At 40.7% G+C, this 27,041-nt stretch overlaps 4 protein-coding genes across 4 annotated transcripts; all 4 read right to left on the bottom strand.

Annotated features, from left to right (window-relative positions):
- Window positions 1-1,211: 1,211 nt before the first annotated feature.
- On the bottom strand, window positions 1,212-2,153 carry LOC119026220 (olfactory receptor 11A1-like). The gene has a single exon (XM_037110408.1). It carries the CDS (start codon window positions 2,139-2,141, stop codon window positions 1,212-1,214), a length of 930 nt encoding a protein of 309 aa, XP_036966303.1. The 5' UTR covers window positions 2,142-2,153.
- Window positions 2,154-8,986: 6,833 nt separating this feature from the next.
- Window positions 8,987-9,928, bottom strand: LOC119026222 (olfactory receptor 11A1-like). The gene has a single exon (XM_037110412.1). The coding sequence runs from the start codon at window positions 9,914-9,916 to the stop codon at window positions 8,987-8,989; it is 930 nt and encodes a 309-aa protein (XP_036966307.1). The 5' UTR covers window positions 9,917-9,928.
- Window positions 9,929-12,919: 2,991 nt separating this feature from the next.
- On the bottom strand, window positions 12,920-13,846 carry LOC119026231 (olfactory receptor 11A1-like). Its single transcript, XM_037110426.1, has one exon. The coding sequence runs from the start codon at window positions 13,844-13,846 to the stop codon at window positions 12,920-12,922; it is 927 nt and encodes a 308-aa protein (XP_036966321.1).
- Window positions 13,847-25,828: 11,982 nt separating this feature from the next.
- LOC119025972 (olfactory receptor 11A1-like) lies at window positions 25,829-26,755 on the bottom strand. The gene has a single exon (XM_037110019.1). It carries the CDS (start codon window positions 26,753-26,755, stop codon window positions 25,829-25,831), a length of 927 nt encoding a protein of 308 aa, XP_036965914.1.
- Between the last annotated feature and the right edge of the window lie 286 nt (window positions 26,756-27,041).

The raw sequence follows: 27,041 nt of genomic DNA on the forward strand, positions 1-27,041 counted from the left end.
TCAGTCAGAGAAAACAATTTCATACATTAAACAATGATGATAACTGATACTCAGTTCGAAAATAGAACTGAAGTGAATTTTTAAGCCATTTTCTTAGATATTGTGTTAAACTATCACCTAGTCTTGTTTTCATGAACCCAGTATTGTGTATCCTGTCGTCTCATGAGCTGAGTGTATTGACACACCCCTAGTTTTAAGCCTTTTGATGTTATGGGTTGTTTAATGTTGAGGTACAATGGTTGTCCACTAGTTGTCACCAGAGACCAGCTAAGCACTGTACAAATACTGTTGCAACTAAAAGTGCAAATGTTTCAGCATCAAAATGTACTTTTAAGTACTAATAGTAATGTGTGCTTGTGTGCTTCGGTCAGGCAATATTGTACTGGTTTGGATGTTTTTCATCTGGTTTGTTTGACTGTTAAGGAGCCAACAGGTCTACAGGATAGGTTATGACCATGAAATCATCCATGATATTTTGCTACTATGGATTACCTGATCAGTTTTTGGAAAAAGACTCCTGTGTAATTTCATGTTCTAAATAAGATGCTGTTTGGAGCTATTTCCCGTGCACAGTATGTTCAATAATTCACTTAAGTGTTAATATTAGAGTTAAGGCAAGACAAAATTAATTTGGCCCCTGGCAATTATCTTGGTTTCTCATGTGGCCCCCAAGGAAAAATAATTGCCCAACCCTGCTCAAAGCCACGGAGGGGTCATTGAACTCACCAGGAGTTAGAAAAACAGTGCCACTGATGGTGTAAATTTTTGGTACCAACCAATAGTGTAGATACCGTAACTAACAAGCAAAAGATTATAATATCAGTTCCAACAACAGCAGACAGTTATGAGCAAACTACTGTGTAGGACTGAACCATAGTCTCAGTATTTTGTATGTCATCCATGTTACATACACTGCTGGAGTGACAGCCCTATCCATCACTGAGAGATCCATGGAGGGACTACCGATTCCAAGGGTGAGGAAATTCATTCAGGCTGCTGGTGTCTCAGTGGAAGCTACAGTCCTGTAGTGGCTGTGTTGTAACACTAACAAAAGACCATGTTAGAAAATGTAATAATGTCAACAGATTGATCAGTCATTACATATAACATGTTCATGCTGATTTTATGATTTACTGTGTATCAGTCAGAGAAAACAATTTCATACATTAAACAAACAGGATCAGAGGAGTTACCTAATCAGTTATCTTGATTCATAAGTTCATTTTGGCAGGGCAGACCAACCTCTTGAGATGTTTCGAAATTTCTTTCATTTTAAGTCCATATATGATTGGATTAAAAAGAGGATGATACAATATTATTTGTAAAGTCATTATTAAACGAACAATTTTTGGAAAATCTGACTCCAATCCAATTATAATGACATCATATGCACACAGACATGACAAGTTTATCAAAACGATCAAGTGTGGTAAACAGGTCTGAGCAGCTTTTCTCCTGACTTCTCTACTACTACGATAGGATATTACAAGTATCCTGGTGTATGTAAAAAGTATGAAGAGTGCAGGGAGAAGTGCAACATTTAACAGGATGATCAAATCTCGTATAAAATGCGCCTCTGAGATCACACATTGAAGTTTGTAAACTGTGTTATTGCAAAAAAGTCCATGTAAAATAGAGGTACAGCGTTTTACTTTAGCACTCAGCGCAGCTGGCACCGCGACCTGAAAGGCAGGCAGAATCCAGGCTAAGACCAGGAAAATACTGACGGTAGTTTTCCTCATGATAGTTGCATATTGCAGAGGTTTACATATAGACACATACCTGTCATAGGCCATGGCTGCCAACAGTAAAAACTCTGAACCACCTAAAGAGTAAAATATATGAAACTGAAAGAGACAGGCTGAATATGATATGATCTGTTTCTCAGATAAAAAGTCGATCAGAAGCTTTGGGTAGGTAGCAGTGCTGAACATAACAGAGTTGACCAACAAAGCTGCAATAAAAATGTACATGGGCTCATGGAGGTTTTGGTGACTCCAGATCAGATACACAATAGTAGAATTACTGCAGATTATCAGAATATATACTGTGAACATAACCACAAAGTAAAGATATCTGTATTTTTCTACCTCCACATGCCCATCAAGAGTTATATAAGTTAGATTTAATTCATCAGCCATTAAGGTTGTCAAAAACAGAATGATTTAAATGAGCAGATTGTATGGGTGGAAAATAGGAGTGATAGCTGATCAAATCACTGTCACTGCATTAACATGTAACATGAACTGGAGAGTCTTTTTCATTTACAGTTACCCGACCTAAAACCGCACTTTGTCCATTCATCTCTAGAGCTAACTATGTGAACTGTTTGACTGTGTGGTATGTGTTCTTATCAGATTTCTTCACCCTCCATGGATCTCATTATGTCTTGTTATCAAGAACTGCTACTGTGTAAACAACTTCATCAAACTCTAGAGGCCTGAACTTGAAGACAAGGCTTCACAGGAAAAGTCATGTTTCAGGAGACCTAAAGGTCAGGGTTGAAAGCCTTTTGCTAACTGGTCAGAAGTTTGGGTGAGGAATTGTTAATATGTTTCAGAAGAGCCAGAGCCAGATGTCAGCATTGTACAGCCTGCAGGACCCATTCTGGATAATCAGCGAATCTCCTTGGTACGGGATCAGGGTTTTGTTTCTCACGTGGTGTTTTTGAATCCCCGGTACACCCTACCATCTCTGCATTACATCACATTGACTCCACTTTCGAGTTACAACGTGCCATATGCGCACCAGTTTCGTGGGTCTCATACAGCAGAGCATGTAAAACAGACAATTGAGTAGATGCTGAACACGTGTGAAATAGATGACCAACGTGTACACATCATTTTACGTGACAAAGTAAGGAATATGTAAAAAGCAGTGCTGCGTCTCACACACTTCAGCTGCTGTACACAAGGAAGGTGGAGGCCAGTGTTGCAATAGCATATGCAGAATAAGAAAGAGCCATACGAAAGTATATACTTTGTTTCAGCAAAATAAAAAAAAAACCTATTAAAGAACAGCTTGGCTACAGGTAATATGTTTTTTAATGCAGCTGTATTATTTAGGAAAATATTAGTAAAAGCTAAGTATCGGATCAGGACTCAGCATTTACTAAATATTAAAGGACTCAGCTCAGAATCAGGGCAAAAAAACCTAATCGGGACATCCCTAGTAGGAATATATAAGAAATGTTCACACAATAAGAGCTTGATAAGAGTTAAAGAGTCTCCAGTAGGGGTACTGAAATAAATTAACAATGCAATGCGATGTGGACATGGAAGACTAAACATCGATGCAGTGACACACCATAATCGATTACGGCCTACTAACACAACTTATTGATTTTCGGGCCGCGCCAATACGAGTCCTACCCTGTTTCAGCTCTCTCTCTGTTCTGCTCTTTCTGCCAGTTCACAGTAACTATGGTAAATGTGTGTCATCTGACTGACGATGGACCATGGAGGGACTACTGAATCCTTATTTTTCTCCGCTCGGACGTTGTCAAATTATCATTTAAATTCCCATTTATCTGTCATATAATCCTGGACCTGGCCTGTATAGCTGTTTGCAATTGAACTGAGTTAGTGGGTCCCTAGACATGAAAAAATCACGAGGTACTCGTCTGCCATAGTGCCACAAATTGCTCAGTGGTCAAATTGAATATGGCCGCCATTGGTTATGATGGAAATATCTTTTTTGTTTCTGAATGTTTATATACATGTAATACTCACATTTTGACTAATTATTGTATGTGGAATTAATTTCTGCCATTGATATGACCATGTTGGTGATTTTGACCTTGAAAGGTCATGGTCAAAGTCGTTTTTCTATTCTGAAGAATTTCAAAAGACATGTACATGCAAACTAACTCAAATTTACAGTCCACCCTTATACTGTGTATTTGTACAACGCTAGACAGAGTTCACAGAAATAAAGAAAACAAGGTTTAAGAGTGTGTGAGAGAATCAAACAAGCTGCTAAAATCCATAATGATGTGGTTACAAATTGTATCAAAAATCTGATGGAGGATGATGATGAGGATCAGGATGATGATAATAGCATGTTTGTTTACCATTATACCAAGAAATGCTACAAGTCATACACTCATTCTCGCAAACTGACATCTATTGAGAAGAAAATAATTGAAAAATCTAAGGTGTCTGAAACAGAGGATGACGCCTTTACAAGTGTTAAATTCATGACAACCTTACGGAGAAATGTTATGCTTTGTGCACCTTTGTGAAAATTCTGACAAGGATGCAAGAACGTTGCCTTGTGTTACATGTGGATATATGGAGCACAAGAAATGTCGTGACAAGTTTGATAGAGTATGAAGAAACTCATTGTTGCAGCAAAGCATAACCAAGATGTAGTTTTCACACGGATTGCAGATCGACTGAAGGATGATGAAAATATCTCTTTAAAATCAGTCATATCATATTCTGTATTTGTAATATTATGTCGCTGCTGTGACGAACAAATTTCCCCGTCTGCGGGATTTCTGATTCTGATCATCTTATTTATTTTGCCATAATCTCTGCTGCCAGAACTACATTTGAAAACATGAACGTGGCATCAAAGCCAAAGCACTAGAGATACTGAAGATACTGAAGTGCTGTTTGCTCGTGCTCTTTCATATATCAACAAGCTGAAGGGAGAGTGTTGCACTGTGAGTGATATTGTGGAGTTTGCATTGAGCCTGTGGAAGAAGGCGAGGTGCTTACAAGTACCTTCAAGACCCGTGATATGAAACAGCTGATCCTTAATCACTACGGAGAATTGGTCACAGTTGCTCCCAGCAGTACGATGAACAAATCTAACATTTTTTTCTCATCTGACATTAACGCTACTGACTTGGCCATCAAGCTAAAGAATCAGGAAATAATGAGAGAGGCAGGTGCCAAGTTGAGAGAAGTGCGCCTGGATGTTGATTTTGGTTTGCAAGACAGTTAGAAAACTACCTCAGTTCAACGAACAACCACAGAAGACATCGACAATCGGTATGAAGCAGCAGAAGTTGGTCTCATCCAAAGACATGGCCAAGGCACATAGGAGTATGGACATTGCTAAGCAGCGGGGCATGAGTATCTAGCAGATACTTTCTCATGATGTGCTTTCAGCATCTCCCCTGTTTGATGGTGACCTTCCAGCTTATGTCAACAAGTCAAAGCTTGTCAGTGAGATTGAGCCCCAACTTGATCTCACCCAGTGGAGTCCTGAGTCTACTTAGGCCACTCATGCTGTGGTAGACTTCATGTCGAAGATGTGGCAGATGCCTCTGACACAATTCCCTACTTTAGGTGCTGTCATCAATGCCATCGTCAGCTCAACATCATCCCTCTGCTAAGAGGTCAATTGGAGATGGGTTGTCCTCAAGCCTTTTTGTCTATAGCTGGAGTCTGGTTTCTGCTTGTGATGTTATTAGGAGCTGGACATAGCTGAGAAAGCTTCTCCTGGACTTCAGCTATTGGGCTGGGGGTACATGTCCGTAGAGGAGGTGGTGTTCATCACTGGTGGCCTTGGTCATCTCTACTCGACTGGCGACTCCCCGTCTTACATCAGCAGAGGCAGTGCCAGTGAGGAGGTGCAGGTTGTTTATGTTGGTGGCCTTCAAGCAGCCAGTGATAGAGTGGCAGGTGTTATTCAACACAGGGTCTAGTTTCTTGGCATGGGATGAACTCTCCCAGACAGGACACGCATACTCCTCAGAGAAGTAGCGCAGGGCCAGAGCAGTAGATCGTAATGTGTGGGCTGAGGCTCCCCATTTGGAATTGGTCAGCTTCTGGAGGATGTTATTTTGGGTGTTAACTTTCAGTTTGGTGTTTTTGACGTGTTCCTTGTAGGAGAGGGTGCGATCAAGAGGTGTTCCAGACCATGTGATATTAATGGATCTGTTTGCTTTCTGGTTCCTGAGATGGAGTGAGCAGGCTTGGGTCTTTGCAGGGTTTGCATGTAGGTGGTTGCGCTTGAAGTAGAGGTGTAGCTCATCTAGGGCTGAGGTGAGATTTGATTCTACAGCTTAAACATACTCTCTTGTGATGTTACACAGAGGTTGTCAGCGTAGATGAACTGCTCAGTGTTCTGGTCTGTTGGCTGGTCATTGGTGTAGATGTTATATCGTAGTGGAGCCAGCACACTACCTTGAGGCAACCTGTTCCATTGTCATCACCAGTGACTTTACTTGTTGTTAAGGACAACATAGATTTGCATTTCTTTCAGTTAGGCTCAGATGAGATCTGTGAATGCCAGGTCTTTGGTATTCTCCAAGATCTCTTTCGGGACGAGGCAGCGGTTCAAAGTGTCATACGTGGCAGACAGATCAACAAAGACTGCTGCTGTAACCAGTCTTTTCTGGAACCGGTCTTCAATGTGCTGTGTGAGATTCAGAAGTTGACTTGTTGTGGATTTGCCAGGTCGGAATCCAGCTTGTTGAGGGATGTTGACTGGTTCAGTGACTGGGGCAAGCCTGTTGAGGATCAGGTGCTCAAACAGCTTGTACAAGTGGCGTAGCAGAGAGATTGGGCAGAAGCTCTTTGCATATGCTGGATCTTTACCAGATTTTAGAAGAATGATGATTCTGGTTTTCCTCCAGTTCTTGGGATGTTTCTTGTTGACATGCAGTTGTTCATCAGCTCAAGGACCCACTTCCATGTCAGATGTCCAATGTGCTTTATCTCCTTTGCGAAAATACTGCCCAGAACAATGGCGTTGCCTTTTCTTAAGGGTTTTGATGCTGACATTGAGCTCTTCAAGGGAGAATGGCTCAGTCAGTCCGGTATTTTGGGAGTGCTGAAGTCGTACTACTTTTGGTCTTGGCTGTTTGGTGGTGGATTTCCTGTTGAGCAGCAACTGATGTGCAACTTGGTTGACTGTGGTTGTATACTGTTGCTGTGTTGGTGTTGATGGGTCATTGCTGATTTTTTGGATGAGACCCCATTCCATTTTTGCTGTTTATTGCAATATCAGTTGTCTCCAGTATATCCAACTGCTGGGCTATGGTGTGCAATCAAGCCGGTGGCAATGCTATTGTCATTGTCTGTTTTCACTGATGATGAGGTGCAGCAAAGGAGGCTGATCCCAGGTTGCTGGTGCATGTTGAGTGGGCTGTTCGTGTGAAGCAGTGCAAAAGAGTTGTGATAGTCTCCAATGACACAGACACCTTTGCATTGCTTCTCCATTACAGCCCATACTTCAGTCTCTTGTCTTGGAGCATCACTGTCAAATACAATGATTAAAGCACATATCCTGATGGGAGATGACTGTATGAGCAAGGTGGAGACCTCAACAAAGCAAGATGCAGCGTTAGCTGAGAAATACTTGGTGCAGGTCTGGGCTGGGCCAAGTCAACTACAACAGGTAAGACATTTGATGACTTCAGGGTAGAAATCTACACCAGTGGAAGTGCTGGAATTGATGCTCTCCCTCCAACAAGTAGTGGGATCAGAGGCCACATCTAACGAGGGGCTTTTCAGGGTCATATGGCATGCCACTTGCTTGCAACAGCCAAGGACCCCAAAGCAAGACAATGGAGCCAATGGAACATGGATGGGCTTTGGCACACACCTGCCATCAAAATATCTGAAGCTCTTACCACCAAGTCTGCTCACAGTATGTAAGTGTGCAGGCAAGTGTGCCAATTGCCGATGTGGCTGTCGTGCTGCTGGAGGTTCATGTGCCGTATTCTGCCATGGAAAAATGGAAAAATCATCCTGGAAAAATCATCCTGTAAAAACCCATCCGACTTGCATGCATGTACACCTAGAGTACACTTTGAGAGAAATCAGACTGTATGGTGCACTTTTCGTTAATTAGATATGATGTAATTTGTACCACTTTTATTGCTGCATACTTTTATTTGCACTCAATTGTTTTATTTTATATCATTGTACTAACACCCAATTAAAATAAAACTTCAAAGGGGATGTTTATAATTGCTATGTTCTCTCTTCATTTCTTGTCATAATTTAAAAAATACAATAAAAAGTGACTATAAAAAAACGATCTTAATCGAGTCATTGAAAATTTATGTTGACACTCACATTTTAATGATAAGATGATCCTTAATGTTAAAAACAATATAAGCAATGAATGTTAAATGTCAGATTTAGTAGAATTAGACTTCTTACATCTGGTTTTTATTCCTAATAATGGCCAAGTTATGGCCAAAATCTTCAGAATAGGAAAATGACCTTGACCTTTTCAGATAAAAAAAATCACCCAATATGGTCATAACAATATCAGAAGTGAATTCCACATACCGCAACGAGTCTAAATGGCGGTATTACATGTGTATAAACATTCAGAAACAAAAAGTTGGATTTTCATCATAACCTATGGCAGTCATATTTGATTTGACCATAACGTAATTTGTGGCACTATGGCAGATTATTTTTATGAATTATTTTTATGTCTAGGTACCCACTAAATCAGTTCAAGTGAGAAATTCCACCAACACCAAATTGCAAACCGGTTTACAGGCCAGGTACTGAATTAATACATTTTATGAACTGTACAGTTATTTTCATTTAAAATGAGATATTTACCTAACCTGCATTTGTACATTTCTGTTTTATATTTATTATTCTTGACAGTAGTAGTAGTAGTGTTCTTTTTCTTTTCTTTTACAGTGTTCATTATGACCAAAATTACTATGGTTGAATTGAAAACTCAGCTGAAACGAGCATACGTATAAAATATACTCTTCACGAACACAGTAAAAAACGTGAAAAATCTTTTAAACCTGTCATGAATGGATCTCTTCATTCAGGCTGCTGATGTCTCAGTGGAAGCTACAGTCCTGTAGTGGCTGTGTTGTAACACTAACAAAAGACCATGTTAGAAAATGTAATAATGTCAACAGATTGATCAGTCATTACATATAACATGTTCATGCCGATTTCATGATTTACTGTGTATCAGTCAGAGAAAACAATTTCATACATTAAACAAACAGGATCAGAGGAGTTACCTAATCAGTTATCTTGATTCATAAGTTCATTTTGGCAGGGCAGACCAACCTCTTGAGATGTTTCGAAATTTCTTTCATTTTAAGTCCATATATGATTGGATTAAAAAGAGGATGATACAATATTATTTGTAAAGTCATTATTAAACGAACAATTTTTGGAAAATCTGACTCCAGTTCAATTATAATGACATCATATACACACAGACATGACAAGTTTATCAAAACGATCAAGTGTGGTAAACAGGTCTGAGCAGCTTTTCTCCTGACTTCTCTACTACTACGATAGGATATTACAAGTATCCTGGTGTATGTAAAAAGTATGAAGAGTGCAGGGAGAAGTGCAACATTTAACAGGACGATCAAATCTCGTATAAAACGCGCCTCTGAGATCACACATTGAAGTTTGTAAACTGTGTTATTGCAAAAAATTCCATGTAAAATAGAGGTACAGCGTTTTTCTTTAGCACTCAATGCAGTTGGCACAGCAAGCTGAAAGGCAGGCAGAATCCAGGCTAAGACCAGGAAAATACTGACGGTAGTTTTCCTCATGATAGTTGCATATTGCAGAGGTTTACATATAGACACATACCTGTCATAGGCCATGGCTGCCAACAGTAAAAACTCTGAACCACCTAAAGAGTAAAATATATGAAACTGAAAGAGACAGGCTGAATATGATATGATCTGTTTCTCAGATAAAAAGTCGATCAGAAGCTTTGGGTAGGTAGCAGTGCTGAACATAACAGAGTTGACCAACAAAGCTGCAATAAAAATGTACATGGGCTCATGGAGGTTTTGGTGACTCCAGATCAGATACACAATAGTAGAATTACTGCAGATTATCAGAATATATACTGTGAACATAACCACAAAGTAAAGATATCTGTATTTTTCTACCTCCACATGCCCATCAAGAGTTATATAAGTTAGATTTAATTCATCAGCCATTAAGGTTGTCAAAAACAGAATGATTTAAATGAGCAGATTGTATGGGTGGAAAATAGGAGTGATAGCTGATCAAATCACTGTCACTGCATTAACATGTAACATGAACTGGAGAGTCTTTTTCATTTACAGTTACCCGACCTAAAACCGCACTTTGTCCATTCATCTCTAGAGCTAACTATGTGAACTGTTTGACTGTGTGGTATGTGTTCTTATCAGATTTCTTCACCCTCCATGGATCTCATTATGTCTTGTTATCAAGAACTGCTACTGTGTAAACAACTTCATCAAACTCTAGAGGCCTGAACTTGAAGACAAGGTTTCACAGGAAAAGTCATGTTTCAGGAGACCTAAAGGTCAGGGTTGAAAGCCTTTTGCTAACTGGTCAGAAGTTTGGGTGAGGAATTGTTAATATGTTTCAGATGAGCCAGAGCCAGATGTCAGCATTGTACAGCCTGCAGGGCTGACGTTTTTTTTCATGAATAATGGATCAAGTCACAGCATAATCTGCTGTGGTTATTGAAGTTACTCAAGTGGGGATCTCCATTTTGTTTTTGCAGTGCAGTTGATGGAGGTAAACTTGAGTCACCAGCCACAAATGGGTACTAAAAAGCATAAGGTGGGGCACCGTTTAGCTCAGGTGTCCCATGTACAGAGGCTTTGTCCTCACTGCAGTGGCCCTGGGTTCGAATCCCGGCCTGGGATCCATTTGCTGCATGTCTCTCACCCTCTCTCATCCAATTTCCTGTCTTATCTTGAGCCTGTTCAAACATGTGGCGGTATTAAAAGACTGAATGTAACAGTAATTAATATAGTAATAATTATAGTAATGAATTACCATTAATAAGTAGAGGTGTGAAAATTTCTAGATTATAACATGTATCGTGACGTGATGACTTGAGACAGAGCATAGTCAAGAGTCTGCAGATTATGCTGATTGTTGATTGTCTGGCCTCAGCTGGACCATAAAGTAATGTTGTGATGTTGCTGTAATGCTTTGGCCTGTGGGCAGACATTAGACTAAGGTTAATTATGTTGGAGGGAGATGATGTCATCTGCAACTGATAAAAAAACCCTCACTGATACTGCTGGGTGATAAATCTGTAAAACTGATTCATTCGAGTTTTTGGTTTAGGACGATTTTAAAAAATGAATATCGATTTTCTGTTTAACTTGCCCCGCCACTGCTCCCCATGGACTCCTGTGGTTCACAGTGGGCTCCGCCCTCCGCCCGGTTTGAGTTTCCAAAGAGAAGCAAACACAGCAACATGCAGCAAGTCATGAGTTTGTTCCTAAAAAGGCACAGTCTCCTTCATAGCTTGGTTTATGTGGCGTCGGACCTCGAACAAACCACCATCCGCTGCAAAGTTTGTTTAACCGCTGTTGCAACTTAAGCACCTCAAACACATGCCTGTATCACAGTGGAACACTTTTTGTTCACTATGAGACGTGCATTTTATCAAAATCACACATTTCAAATGAGTTTTAAGCTGTATTGTTTAAAATGGCAGGGCAATTTTGTTTACAATAAAAGCATTCAAATAAAAGCAATGCTCTTAATAATTACTTTGTCATTTGTAGTTTGTTTTTGTCAGGGTTCTGAGGGGAACTCAAAAGCAGATCGGACAAGAGCTTGAGTTTAAACAGTTTATTAGACAATGAGTGAGTAGTGAAGACGGGGAAGCCGGCAGGAGAGAGTGGGATTCCAGAGGTGAGGGTGGCCTTAACCCTAACCCAGCCCTACCCACCGAGTATTTTTTAAAATAGACATGTTGGATTTAAGAAACTTCCTGGGTGGCACAAAGTGGACCAGACCCACACTGAGATTGGCTTCTGTCTCACAACAATTACTAATCACGTGGCCATTTTTACCTGAGGCTAACATCCGCAGACATAAAAAATAACTTTTCCAGAAAGCCCAGCTAATCAGCCAAGATCTGAGGAGGCGCCGTCAACTTAGCTGTTCAACTCTGAAAGTGGTGTGTGGAGCAGAAACCAATATTATTATAGATTACAATCAGATCACATTACAAATGTGTAGAGCATCCCAGATGGATAAATGCCTTGGCTTTTGTATTGAATAGATGCAGCTTTTACCTTATAGACTGCTATAGTCTGATTATTAGAGGGACTTTCTGAAGAAACGTTGCCACATGCAGTAATAAAGATCATTGAGAATGCCATACACTTAGATGACTCATAAGGCATTGAGAATAGTTTTACAGCAGGCTGAGGGTAGCAGACAGCAAAAGACTTAACAGACTGATCTGCAAGGCCAGTGACATTGTAGGTGTGGAGCTGGACTCTCTGACGGTGGAGTCAGAGAGGAGGATGCTGTCCAAGTTACATGTCATCTTGGACAATGGCTCCCATCCACTCCATGATGTTCAGCCACAGGAATACATTCAGCACTAGACTGATTCCACCAAGATGCAAGACAGAGCACCACAGAAAAACATTCCTGCCTGTGGCCATCAAACTGTGAAACTTCTTGCTCTGAGTGTAACCCTAACCCTAACCCAGACAATAGGAGGACTCTGGACACTGTTTCTCTCTAATGTGTAATAATTCTGAAAAAAAAAAAAAAGTAAATTAATCCATATATTTCTACTGTAGCATAATTTATTACTCTGTACATATAGTATATTGTATATTCTAGTAGAATGTTCATTTTTTTTTACATTTTTGTTTTGTTTTTGTTCTTGCTTATAGTTTGTTTTATTATTATTATTATGGGATTGTTAACATGTTTCAGGAGACTTAAATCTGCAAAGGGGTCATTTAACAGATCCACTGGCAGGTTTTAGGTAATAGGCAGGTTGTAGGTAATAGGCTGTGATGACTTGATAATGAATAAAAATGATGAGTTTTATTGTCATGTAACTGCACTACACAACCCTGCACAATCCATTTGAAGGCATAGGGGAAAAATTGCCTTACATAAGGTGTACTATCCAAGCATCAACGAGATCAAATGTCTGCATGAATGTGTAAAAGCAATGACACTTAGTCCCATTTGAATGAAGATAACAACCTCTTCAGGTGTTTAGAAATTTCTTTCATTTTCACTCCATATATGATTGGATTAAAGAGAGGACTAAACAAAATCATTTGTAGAGTCGTTATTAAACGCACAGTTTTTGGAACATTGTATTCCAGTCGAGTTATAATGATATCAAATGCAGACAAACAGGTGAAGTTTATCAGAACAGTCAGGTGTGGTAAACAGGTTTGTGCCGCTTTTCTCTTGACTTCTCTACAACTTCGAAAGGATAGTATAAATATCCTGGTGTATGTAAAAAGTATTAAAAATACAGGGATAAGTATGAGGGTCATCACACAAACCAAACCATACACATATAGCACTCCTGAGCTCACACAAATAAGTTTCTGAACTAAACTGTTGCAAATTATTCCTTTCAAATTAAAGTAACAGATTTTTCTATTTGCAGTAATTGCAACTGCACCTCCAACCTGACAAGCAGGCAGAAGCCAAGCCAAACCTAGACAGATATTTACAGTTGTTGTCCTCATTATAGTTGGATATTGTAGAGGTTTACATATAGACACATACCTGTCATAGGCCATGGCTGCCAACAGTAAGAAATCTGAACCACCTGAAGAGTAAAATAAAAACCATTGAAAGAAACATGCAGCATGTGAAATGATCTGTTTCTCAGATAAAGAGTCAATCAGAAGCTTTGGGTAGATAGCAGTGCTGAAAAGAATAGAGTTGACTGACAGAGCTGCAATGAAAATGTACATGGGCTCATGGAGGTTTTGGTGACTCCAGATCAGATACACAATTATGGCGTTACTGCAGATTATTAGAATATATGCTGTTAGCATGATCACAAAATAAAGATATCTGTATTTGTTTAGTTCCACATAACCATCAAGAGTTATATATGTTACATTTAATCCATCATCCATTGAGAATGTCACAATTTTAACCATTAATAAACAAGACAGAACGATTACAATTAAAAATGAATGAACTGATAAAAGTCTTAAAATCTTTTTTTTTTTTTTTTTTTTACCAGAGATTGCATTAACATAGAATGTACATTGGATTTGTGTTATTCACCCACAGATACCTGACCAGCAAATGCATTTAGTTAATCTCGGGACTTGACAGTGACCAGTTTGAGTCACTGCTGAGATTTTATGAGACTTTGTCAGCCTTAGTGGATCTCATTAACTCCCCCACCAAGAGGAACCACCTCCTCAAACTCTGGAGGTCTGAACCCTTTATTACAAGCGGTTGCAGTGTTAGTGTGATGGCCTTAATATTGATTTACATGTCTTTCTGTTGTGTCAATACTTTGAGGTGTGATTGGACTAAATGTCCTACTGTGCTAAGACCAGTAAAAGTAAAGCTGCAAGCAGCGATGAACGGCCCCTCGCAGTCCACGCGCGTCACGGCGTGCTGCTTACCCGGCCGATCTGTCTGTGTTTTGGACAGTGCAGGAAGGGTTTAAATGTCATATTCTGTTTCCAACATGTGGTGCTTTGACTATGACAGTATATTGGCCTATAATTTAAACTTATAGTACCGTTCTAGTGCACCAATTTTATTTTGCGCTCAGTAAATGTATTTGCATGTTTGCTATTATCCATTATAATAGCAAGAATAACTCATCTCACTCAGTCTCATATGTTCCTTACGAAATCTTGCTGTCTGCGTTGCAGACTGCTGCACATGCTCTTTCTCTTATGTGCGCTCTTCTTTGAACATCTGGGGACCTGAAGCTGAATTCAGATGGGCTGTTTCATCTCCAAGCACAAGCCTCCATAAGTAGCTGAAAGAAAAGGATTGTAGATTTCAAGCCGTTCGCGAAGTTTGTATATGCAGTTTCAATGTAAATAATTAAAAGTCTAAGAAGTATAATATACAATCAGGGATGGGACCTTTTGGTCTAAATGAGATGGCCCTTTGTGTTTGTACTTTATAATTTCAATGTCAATAATGTTTCTTAGCTTAAATAGACTTATTTTATAGCTAACATAAATACAAAATGGACTACAAGTGAAAAATCTGATCAAACTGTTTTGCAGTCTGTTATGTTTTGATTATTTATTCTGCCTTGTTGTGTGGTGTGAACTCGAAAAGCCATCTCTTTTGGCTTGTTATTAAAGTGCTGTGGTTGGAGGTGAAAGAGGTAGTGAATAGAGAATGTAGCTTTCAATGTCCAAGTGTTCAAAGGTGAGCACAAAGAAGTGAGAGAAAGCATCGTTCAGTGGTCCGCAGTGCAGCCAGCAAGTTAGAGAGTGCATATGAGAAAACTGAGTGAGATGGGGCATCACTGGATGTAAAAATGGATAATAGCAAACAAGCAAAGTAATGTTGTGAAGGTAATGTAGCTTTGTTTGTGCAGAGTTCTCAGTAAAATATAATGTATTTGCTCCCAAAGTATAATTTGTTTGTAGGCAACCTAACATAGTTCTTTCAGGACTGTGCCACAAGTGTCTTCTTGTGAAGATATACTGGCACAATTTGAAAGAATTGTATCTGTGTATTCTGTGAAATCATACTTTTTACTTTGTTTTAATTACAGTCAGTGCCTTTACATGCACAACTTAGTCAGATTACAGCCACAGTTTGACTATGCTGCTCAATCAGACAACTGCAATTGTCCAAGTATACATGCCAGTGAGAAAATCAAATTACTGGCTGAAGCGTGTCATAGCCCAGTACGCTAGGTGGTGCTGTGCCCATTTCAACCAGTGGTAGCAGAAACACCTCCGGCTGACCTCTTTACGTCACCATCTGCCTCGGCATTCGAGAAAGATGCCATATGAAGTGCGAGGAGAAGCTACATCTTTGTACATTTCGTATATAGTGTACATGATAATTACACAAACTAGATGGACAATTGCGCTCTTGCTTGTGGTTATTTCGGAGGAAAGCCACCGTCGCCGTCCTTCTACTTCCGGCTCACGGCCCAGGTAAATAAAATTTCGAGCCTGTGCATAACGCAAAAAATCTGATTCGATCTGATGGAGCGTATGCATGCAGGAGTAATCCGACTGTCAATCGGATAATCTAGGTGTATTAATCCGATCCAATCCGATTTTAGTCAGACTAAGGTGTATACATGCATCTTAAAAATCCGATCAGACTAACGCAGTAATTCGGTTTTCTTGTGTGTCATGTAAATGCACTGAGTGATGGCATTGGTAATTCTTGTGTCACTGCTGTTCCCATCAAACCCTGTTAGTGGGCACTTGTGTGTCTGGGCAAATAGGCTATTGTAGAAGTTTGTCAACCTGTTTTACAGAGGTTGTGAATCAAGTGAGAATCCTGAGGCGAAAGGTCAGCGAGGGGAAGAACAGCTACAGGAGGAAGATGGAGAACCAGCTGCAGCAGAGAAACGTGAGTGGAGTCTGGAAAAGCCTTAAAACAGTTTCAGGGCAGAGGACTCCAGACTCCCAGGCTGTGGGGGATGAGATGTGGGTGAACTATTAACCTATCTGATCAAACGTAATAGGTTTGATCAGACACCCACCCCTGCCCCGACCCAGTCATCTCTGCTGCCCCCTGCCACCTCTTCCATCTCCGCTGTTTACTGCCCCACCCTCACCTCTACCTCCCTTTCCATGGCTTTCATGCTGCAGACTCCCCTCACTGCCCCCCCGACATTCACCCAGGAAGATGAAGGTGAAGAAGGCTACGGGTTCAGATGGGATCAGCCCCAGGCTCCTCAAGTCCTGCGCAGACCAGCTGTGCAGGATTGTGGAATATATATTCAACCTGAGCCTGAAGTTGGGAAAAGTGCCACTGCTGTGGAAAACCTCCTGCGTGGTACCTGTACTAAAGAGCCCGCACCCAAAAGACAGCTACAGACCAGTTGCTCTCACTTCACACCTGATGAAGACCCTGGAGTGGCTGGTCCTCGTCTATCTCCACCCTCTGGTGGGTCCTTTTGTGGACCCACTACGGTTTGCTTATCAACCCGGCATCGGAGTGGATGACGCCATCATCTTCCTCCTGGACAGATCACTGTCTCACCTGGAGAAGCCTGGAAGCACTGTGAGGATCATGGTCTTTGATTTCTCCAGTGCTTTCAACACTATACAGCCTGCACTCCTGGGGGACAAGCTGGAGCTGGCAGGAGTGAACCAACACCTCACATCCTGGATCCTGGATCACCTCACTAACCGGCCACAGTCTATGAGGACTTGGGACTTCGTGTCAGACACAATAATCTGCAGTACAGGGGCTCCTCAGGGAACAGTCCTGGCCCCTTTCCTGTTCACCGCAGACTTCTACCACCAATCACCTCACTGCCATCTATAAAAGTTCTCTGACGACTCTGCTATCATCGGCCTCATCAGGAACGGGGATGACGGAGCCTACAGAGAACTCATCAAGGACTTTGTGGACTGGTGCCAAAGACACCAAATAGCTGGTGGTGGATTTCTGCAGGCACAAACAACCCTTCACACAGGTTAACATCCTGGGAACGGACATTGAGATGGTGACATCTTACAAGTACCTGGGAGTCCATCTGAACAATAAACTGGATTGGACTGATCACACTGCAGCAATATAAGAAAGGTCAGAGCAGACTGTATCTGCTGAGGAAGCTCAGGTCCTTTGGGGTGCAGGGGGCACTCCTGACCTCTTTCTATGACTCTGTGATGGCATCAGCCATTTTCTATGGAGTAGTCGGCTGGAGCAGCAGCATCTCAACAGCAGACAGGAGGAGACTTGATAAACTTATCAAGAAGGCCAGCTGCATCCTGGGATGCCCTCTGGACTCATTGCAGGTGGTGGGAGAGAGCAGGATGATGGACAATCTGTCATCGCTGCTGGTGCAGGAGTCCCACCTGTAGGACACTATCTCAGCACTGGGCAGCTCCTTCAGCAACAGGCTGATACACCCTCAGTGTGTGAAGGAGAGGTATCGCAGGTCCTTCCTCCCTGCTTCTGCCAGACTGTACAACCAGCACTGCTCCCTATAGACCTCACCCTGTACTCTGCACTGTGCAATAATTCTGTTACAAACTCATTTTATCACCCATATTTATTATACATATTTAAAACTGTATATAAAAAAATGACTGTCCATTCTTGCATATCATGTAAAGATGTATATACGTCTATTCAATTCTATTTTCTTTCCTTTTAATTATATTGTCTATTTTTATATTGTCTATTTTATATTGTCTATTTTACTAGTGCTCTTGTTCTTGTAATATTCCGATACTGCAGTGACAAACAAATTTCCCTGTCTGCGGGACATTATAGGATTTCTGATTCTGATCATTGTTCAAAACATGTTTGCCCTGATTATAGCGCCACCTTCTGCTGGACACATGTCATTTTTGGTTTGTGAGCTACTGGCCCTAGTCTGTACCATCCACATGAATTAAATTTTGGTTAATTGTTATGGTTTGGTCACAGTGTCAAAAATGTACTTAGACTACTGCCAGAGTGCCACCTGAGGGTGGATTGGTGACTCCTTTTTCGGCTAACTTCATGGGACCATGGGCAATGATTGTACCAAATTTTGTTTTAAAGAGATTGTTTGTGTTTTTTGAAGTGGAGTCATATAAAGTACATGTCTATGTCGGTCTGTTCCCTACCCTACCTAAAACAAGGCCCACCTAAAAAAATCTATATCAGTTCACATCGCTTTACATCGCCATCAGACCGCCCTTTCTTTTGGCACTACATTTTCTCAACCGTAGAACCTCCGTATCCCTACACACTGGTACAACAGGTGATCTGTGTGCGGCGAAATATAGTGCGTGGCCCAGTTGCTGGACAAGAGGTTTATGCACGCAGCTCTGTTTACTTTGGATCAAAATGACTTTATTTGTCAGGGACAGTCCAGAGATGCTGTGTGCAAATTTTGGTGCAAATCGGTGAAATCGCCTGGGAGGACTTAAAAAAGTAGAATTTTGACATTTCGTGCATTTGCGTAAATGAGTGTGGCCTATATCACAAGAGTCAACACAATTCAGGGAATGCGTGGATGTAAGGTTTGTGAATGTGCGACGATGTATGTAGGAGTTATTAGACAAAATGAACTTTCTTTGATTATAGCTCCACCTAGTGGCAACAATTCACAAAGACAATAGATTATAACATGTTTCGGCATTTCTGTAAGATTGACCAATTTATACATGATTTCTGCAATGTTCAGACCTCCACAGATGCATTTGTTTTGGCCCAAGAAAGACAAAAATAATCCTTCCAATTTCAATAGGGACCTCACAGGTCTGTGACCTGCTCGGGCCCTAATTATAGCCAGACTCAAGAGGGCAGCACATGAAAGTTATAAAACACTTTTCAAAAACTGAAGCACCTTTTGGCCAAGCCACACCAATTTGCTTCATCCTCACTAGTTACACTGTACCAAGTTGAGCCAAGTTGTGCTCATGGAGGACCTGCGACAGAGAAAAGCCAAGCCATGCTCGCTGCACATACGACTGCAGACAACCTGTAACAAGCACAGTGTCGCACCCTCAAAATGATACTCAACTCATGTTTCTGCAGGAAACCTGAGAGAAAGACATCTTAAAATGTGTGTTGAGCTCTCAGTACTTTTGTAGCATCTAATTGAATCTCTTTAGTTTCTCTCATCCTGTTTGTAATTCAAATATCTGCTGTGTTTTACTGCAGTTTAGTTACTGCTGGTGAAAACGCAACATTTCTGATGATGCTGCTTCATAACAGGCTTCATAACATACTGCTTCTTTCTGTTTCTATTTCTTACATCTATTTCTATTTCTTGCTTCTTACTTTTTTATTGTGTTGTTTAGTCTTTTAATATTATTACTGTTTATTACCATACCACTGTCCTATGGCTGCTGTGATGAAGAAATTTCCCCGTTTGCAGGACAAATAAAGGAAATTCTGATTCTGATAATAAAAGTGTTAAATCACTGAATAACAAGGGGCTTTTATTATGAACAAGTTAGAGGAAATGACATACTGTTTAGTTTACTAAAACACTATGTCTATTAGAATGTCTGAAACCTCGGTATGAAATATTATTTGAACTGCATACTATCTACGAGGAAATATAAACTTATACGTAATTTGATTCCTAAAATTGATTCTATATAACAACTGCTCAGCCTGTTAGCTTGATGGTAATACATAATTGGAAATTCTTATTAACAGTAAACAACAAATGATTTTAATTCACACACTAGACATGAACCTTTGTTAGCTAATGTTTAGAGGCATATACAGTATTTAATATGCTTTGGAAACCAAAATTATGAATGCTGACTTCACATAATAAACTCATTCTGTTGCTGTAGCACTGTAACACTGAGCTGCTACATCAAGCTCAAGAGGTCAAAACACAAGCTCAAAATTCCCAATCGGTTTCAATTACAGCCACCACTAATGGAATGCCAGGAGAAGGCATCTATAAAATAAAATACTTTTCGAGGTAAACTGATGGAGTTAGCTGTTCCTGCTCACCAACCTGGTGCTTTAAAATAGATGGAATAGAAAACATCAGGATGTACATGTATGATTCTGCTGTAGCTTGGTAGGTAGAGTGGCTTGTCCAGTAAGTGGAAAGGTCGCTGGTTCGACTGCTTGAACGTTACTAAACTGTCAGTCCAACACAGACATGCCTTCTGGGATCTGCTGGTGAGAAAGCCAAATACTTTTTGACATCACGAGAAGCTTTGTGGAACAGATTATGCTGGAAAACATGTCAGTACATACTGTCATTACAGCAAAAAGAGGACATACAATATTCCAAGATGTTATGACATCCATGTAAATTTGACAAAGATTCAACTGTTACTCATATAATTGCTGTCGCTTTTTTCTTATATTATCATTTGTAATGAAAATAAGTATTGTTACATTCAAACCAATGCAAATTAGAAGTGTTTTGAAAAGAGGTCTCAGACTTTGGCACCCCACTGTTGATCGACTAGGAGATTGAAAGCTTTGGTTTTGTTGTGTTTTGAGTGTGGATGAGTTAAAAAAAAAAAAAAGTGATTAAGTAGTAACAGGTTTTTATTATGGCATGGTAGCACGAGCACAAAACACGCTCTTTCTTAGGCAGAGGTTCACTGGAAGCGGGCGGCCTGGGATCTTCCCAAAGGATAACTGTCTCGCTATTATCAGCCTCCAGATCTGGCAAGACAAGGACCTGTGGTTGCCAACCATCCTGAAGTCTGTGCCCTGAATCTCGTCCTGCAGCACCTTCATTCTTTGAGCCTCAGAAAAAAAGTTTTACTTTGCCCAGATCTTCTGTCAGCATGGGCCATTTAACTAGTTACATCTCGTGTTTGAGAAGGAACTGGAGCAATTCCTCCAGCTCTATCGTCCCCGGCTGAAAACCCAACCACGCTGCTGGGTTCATGTTTGGTCTGGTCATTCTGTCACAAGGGGTTTAAAGGTGAACCAAGGGATGGACCCAAATGCAGATACAGACAGGAGGCAGGATAAGGGGGAAACAAAAAGCAAGCTTTATTAAGCAAAAGCCGAAATCCACAAAAACCAGGAGCACAAAGGAAAATGAGTCCAAGGACCAAAAAGAAACAAAGTAGCAGAAAACCAAAGTGCCAACAAAAAGGCAAAGTACGAATCAAAACTTAGGGACAAGAATTCAAAATCCCCCCAAAAAACATATACCACTTGGGAACAGGAAAAACAAGGAACTCAGAGGGAGGAACTCAAAGGAGACATTAAACACCACAGAGACACCATACAGAAGTAATGACCGGACAAAGAGACAAGGGCAGGCAGGAACTAAATACACAGACACTAATGATGAGACGAGGAACAGGTGAGGTGAGAGGAGGGAGGAGCACATCTGAGATGATGAGGAGATGACACAGAGGATAAGGCATGAAGTATACTGACAGACAGGGGGAGACAGACAAGAAAGGAGGAATGGGAAAATACAGAGGACAGAACACAGTGAAAAGAGCAGGAAGGGAAACACTAAGAAGACACAAGGAAATCAAAACATAAGAGAAGAGACATAAGGCACAGAATACATGAACTGTGACACAGAAAACACAGAAAACATGAAGCACGACAGTTGTGGTCATTGACAGTAAAAAAATAAACATTATTTCTTCCTCTCTATGTGTCATTAAAGAAAAAGCTGTTCTCAGTCAAAGATAAGAATAAGACTTCTCCTATCACAAAATCTTCCTGATATGGGTGATAAGGCAGCATATCCCAAAGCTATGCTACTATATGCCGCTTGCATTTCAACACATTGTGCAACAACTTTTTGCACATTGGCTGAAATGCAAGCAGTGCGCAACAAAACACAACTGAATACAGATGAAAGATAGAAGATAGAAAGATCGATTTTTAACTTTTGTGAATCGATTGAGAATCGTCCATGTACGCGTCACGATGCATCTAAGAATTGATTATTTCTCCCACCCCTGCTTCTGCCGCTGATCAGGTTGATCAGGTTTCTGTCGTGATCTTTGTCATCTTTTCCACATACTGAGCTATACTGATCATGCTGTGGAGCCCCTTGAGGATCTGGTCCATCCTGGCCTGGAAGAAATCTTGTGACACTTTCTGACCAGAAGACAAACATTTCCAGCAGTATCTGCCAAATGGAGAGCAAAATGTTGTTAGGAGTTGAGAGTCTCATCCAGATGTATTGACCATTAGCAGTGGCATCCAGCTTGCTGAATATCTTTGTGTTTGCAAACTTTGGGTTCAGTTCCTCCACAGTCAGTATCTTTTCATGCTAGAGTTCAGTTTTGTGGGTGTAGGCATATCCGTAAGGATCCATCCTTCTTAGTACTGTATGCCAGGCTGGAGCACCAGTCAGTGTGCTGTTCTACGTTACGCAGTACATCCTGTTCAACAAGTTTGTTCAACTCCTCTTGAAGTTTGTCTTTGATGTGGATGTTGCACGTCCGTGGAGGGTCTATGAATGGCTCTGCATCATCTGTCAAGATGAGTTTGGCAGCCCCCTTGAAGTTCCCTTATTGTCAAACTGATTTGGATATGCTCTCTTAAGGTCCTCACAGGTCATTGTTTTCAGCACTTTTTTCTTGTCATCATGCATTTTCCCTTCTATGATGTCCACATGCACAGTCACTATATTTAGCAGTTCACTTGTGGGTAGTCCAATTATGGCTGGCCCTGTACATCCACAACATATAACTTTGCACTGATCCATTTGGAGTCCTTGTATTGGCATGGACTATTTATGGGGCCAAAACAGGGAATCTCATGACCGCTGTAGGCAGACAGACTCATACCGTTTTTCTTTAGTCTTTTGCATGCTTCTGCCTCACTACCATATATTTGTCTAAATGTCCTCAGTGGGAGGTTATTCACTGATGCTCCTGTGTCTATTTTTAGATGAAGTGTGTGTCTATAACCTGGAACATCAGGTGGTCTGACATTTCTGACATTGGCAGTGTAGGCCTCCTCTCTGTGTGGTCTGCTGTCGATGCTGTGCATACACTTTGCACTTAATGTAATGTAATGGAATTGTTGCTGATATAAGTGTTTGTCTGGGTCGTAGCTGTCAACCGCATCAGTTCTGGATTCATACTGTGACTTGCCTCCTTTCTTATATGCCTGGTGTTTGGAATGTTTGCATTGGGGTTGGCGAGACTTACTTCTTTTCCTTGCATTGAAGTCTTGTTTTTGTTGTTGTTGTCTGGTTTTCTTACAGCACCTTGCCCAATGTCCTTTCCCACCGCAAGCATTGCAGATGTCATGGAATGCGGTACACTGGCGTGGTTGATGGCTCATACTACAGTTGTGGCTTGTCCGGCCCCTCTGTATTGCATGTACTTTTTCGGAGTTGGATAATCCAAGTTGCGTCATCTGTTCATTCCCCGCTGATAATGCTTTATATTTCCTTCCTTCTTTAAATACATCAGCCAGTGAGTAGCCTTGAGGTTTTCCATATAGGTCGTTTCTCAGAGCATCGTGTGGGGTGCTAGCAATTATGAGTTCGATGAGATTCTTGCCTAGCTCTTCATCAGTGAAATGACATTTCAGCACCAAAGTCCTGGCTTTAGTCACAAAGTCATCAATGCATTCATCCGGCTTTTGTCTGAACTGCATTATGTGGAGTCTGTGAATCCTAAAGTTCACATTTAATTTAAGATGATCTTCAAAAAAGGTCCACAACTTCTTTGGTTTTTGTCAGGGATGGGTTAAAGGGAAAACTATGGAAGGGGAGGTGGACCCAAATGCAGTTACCGGAGGCCAGATCAAGGAAACAAATGGCGAGCTTTATTGAAAAGCTGATTGCAAAAACATAAGAAGACAAAACAGGGCAAAGTAGCAAAACAAAATCAACAAGGCAAAGTAACAACAAAACATCCAAACAAAGTAGCAAAATAAAGCAGTTCGACAAAGTGTAAAAGAAAAAGGCAAAGTACAAATCAAACATGAAAATCTTGAAACCAAAACATACCAAACCGGGGCAGGAGCCTGGACAAGAGCATGGAACAGGAGCATTCGGAAAACAGCAAACAATGACCGGACCAAGAGTGAGGGGAAACACAGAGACTAAATACACAGACACTAATGACATGACGAGGCACAGGTGAGGAGAGAGGAGGAAGGAAGCCAGGTGTGATAATGAGGGGGAGGAGCACAGAGGAACAGACCAGGAGGGAACAAGACAACAGACAGAGGGAGCCAGAGGGGAGAACATAGGAGAACTTAAAGGACACATGAGGGCATGGAAAAATCAAACACATGACACACAAGACATGGAAAAAACATAACACAAGACATGATACAAGGATGTAAATCATAAACAAGAAACCAAAAACCAGACACAAGAACAAACAGAAACAGGAGTCCTGACAGTTTTTTCTTGTCATCATCGCTGAGTCCGCTAGCGTTCAGTCTTCGCAGCCCTTCATCCCTAATGCCTCTGCAGATTTTCCTAGCTGGTTTAACTTCATCTGTTATTCCCTCATTGTCCAGATAAAGACACGTTTTCTGCTTGAACAACGAGATAGCCTCATTGTTGGTATATGCAATGCCAATGAGTTTCAGGCTCAGCACCCTACCCCTAACCCACGGTGTAACACAGCACCTGCAATACTGCTGATGCTGCACCAATACATCTGTAATCCCCATACTCCATTTTTCCTCATTGGAGAAAAAGACTCTAAGATAATTGAACTCCTTTACTTAGGACAACAGCCTACTCCCAAACCAGATGAAACAATCCCCAGTCACTGCAGAGATGCTGACCCTCGTCGCAATCAACTCACCCTTGACTAATATCTCACAAAGTCTGACACACTAGATTAGAACCCAAATGCATGACTCGAGACAGGTCAGGTTTCCAAGTTTTTACTGAAGTTATGTTGAGTGTACAGGAGATCAGCCAAGCAAACGTGACCAAAAGGGATCAGGCAGAGGCAAAAGACAGAATCAAAAACTCTTGTAAGGCTGTCACTAGGAGAAATGCTGGAAAGTAAAAGATGAACTGACACAGAAGACAGGGAGCATGCAGGCTATCTACATGGGGATAATGAGGCAGGTGGAACACATCAGTTGTGACTGTGATTGTGTGGACAATCACACCGCGGGAAAACACACTGGGCAGGAAGGGATCTGAAACGAGATTATTTAATATGTTGAAGTGTCATTCTGTCACCATTATAAGCAACATCGGTTCACTGACAGGGAATGAGTATCAGGGTTCAAATTTCAAACAGTTAGACAAAGCAGAAAAAAGTAAATGGAACTTGTGATAGCTTTATATGTAATAAAAACTGTTGAGTTTGATTTTCAAATAATTGCAGCCCACATTCCCACACACGATAACTGGGTAGAGAAAACTCCATGAAACAAGGAACAAGAATTTAGGAACAAATTCTCATTACATACCATCAGGGAACTCAAATCATTACATAAATGTCATAAAAGCAATGACTTGTAATGAAAGCAATGAAAAGTCCAACAAGTTAAGTCTGTTTGACTGAACAGAACAACCTCTTCACGTGTTTGGAAATTTCTTTCATTTTCACTCCATATATGATTGGATTAAAGAGAGGACTAAATAAAATCATTTGAAGGGTCACTATTAAACGCACAACATTTGGAAAATTGTATTCCAGTCGAGCTATAATGATATCAAATGCAAACAAACAAGAAAAGTTTATCAAAACTATCAGGTGTGGTAAACAGGTTTGTGCCGCTTTTCTCCTGACTTCTCTACAACTTCGAGAGGATACTATAAATATTTTGGTGTATGTGAAAAGTATAAAAAACACAGGGAAGAATCCTATAGTGAACATTCCAATCATACCATACACAGATATCACTCGTGAGCTCACACAAATAAGTTTTTGAACCAAACTGTTGCAAATTATTCCTTTCAAAGTAAAGTAACAGATTTTTCTATTAGCAATAATTGCAACGCCACCTGCAACCTGACAAGCAGGCAGAAGCCAAGCCAAACCTAGACAGATATTTACAGTTGTTGTCCTCATGATAGTTGGATATTGTAGAGGTTTACATATAGACACATACCTGTCATAGGCCATGGCTGCCAACAGTAAGAAATCTGAACCACCTGAAGAGTAAAATAAAAACCATTGAAAGAAACATGCAGCATGTGAAATGATCTGTTTCTCAGATAAAGAGTCAATCAGAAGCTTTGGGTAGATAGCAGTGCTGAAAAGAATAGAGTTGACTGACAGAGCTGCAATGAAAATGTACATGGGCTCATGGAGGTTTTGGTGACTCCAGATCAGATACACAATTATGGCGTTACTGCAGATTATTAGAATATATGCTGTTAGCATGATCACAAAATAAAGATATCTGTATTTGTTTAGTTCCACATAACCATCAAGAGTTATATATGTTACATTTAATCCATCATCCATTGAGAATGTCACAATTTTAACCATTAATAAACAAGACAGAACGATTACAATTAAAAATGAATGAACTGATAAAAATCTTACTTTTCTTACCAGAGATTGCATTAACACAGAACGTACATTGGATTTGTGTCATTCACCCACAGATACCTGACCAGCAAATGCATTTATCGACAGTGACCAGTTTGAGTCACTGCTGAGATTTTATGAGACTTCGTCAGCCTCAGTGGATCTCATTAACTCCCCCACCAAGAGGAACAACCTCCTCAAACTCTGGAGGTCTGAACCC

This window comes from Acanthopagrus latus, chromosome 9 (assembly GCF_904848185.1).
Source record: "Acanthopagrus latus isolate v.2019 chromosome 9, fAcaLat1.1, whole genome shotgun sequence".
Taxonomy (NCBI): Eukaryota; Metazoa; Chordata; class Actinopteri; order Spariformes; family Sparidae; genus Acanthopagrus; species Acanthopagrus latus.

Coding starts and splice junctions, on each gene's coding strand:
- LOC119026220 (XM_037110408.1), bottom strand. CDS start 2,141: ATGGCTGATGAATTAAATCTAACTTATATAACTCTTGATGGGCATGTG.
- LOC119026222 (XM_037110412.1), bottom strand. CDS start 9,916: ATGGCTGATGAATTAAATCTAACTTATATAACTCTTGATGGGCATGTG.
- LOC119026231 (XM_037110426.1), bottom strand. CDS start 13,846: ATGGATGATGGATTAAATGTAACATATATAACTCTTGATGGTTATGTG.
- LOC119025972 (XM_037110019.1), bottom strand. CDS start 26,755: ATGGATGATGGATTAAATGTAACATATATAACTCTTGATGGTTATGTG.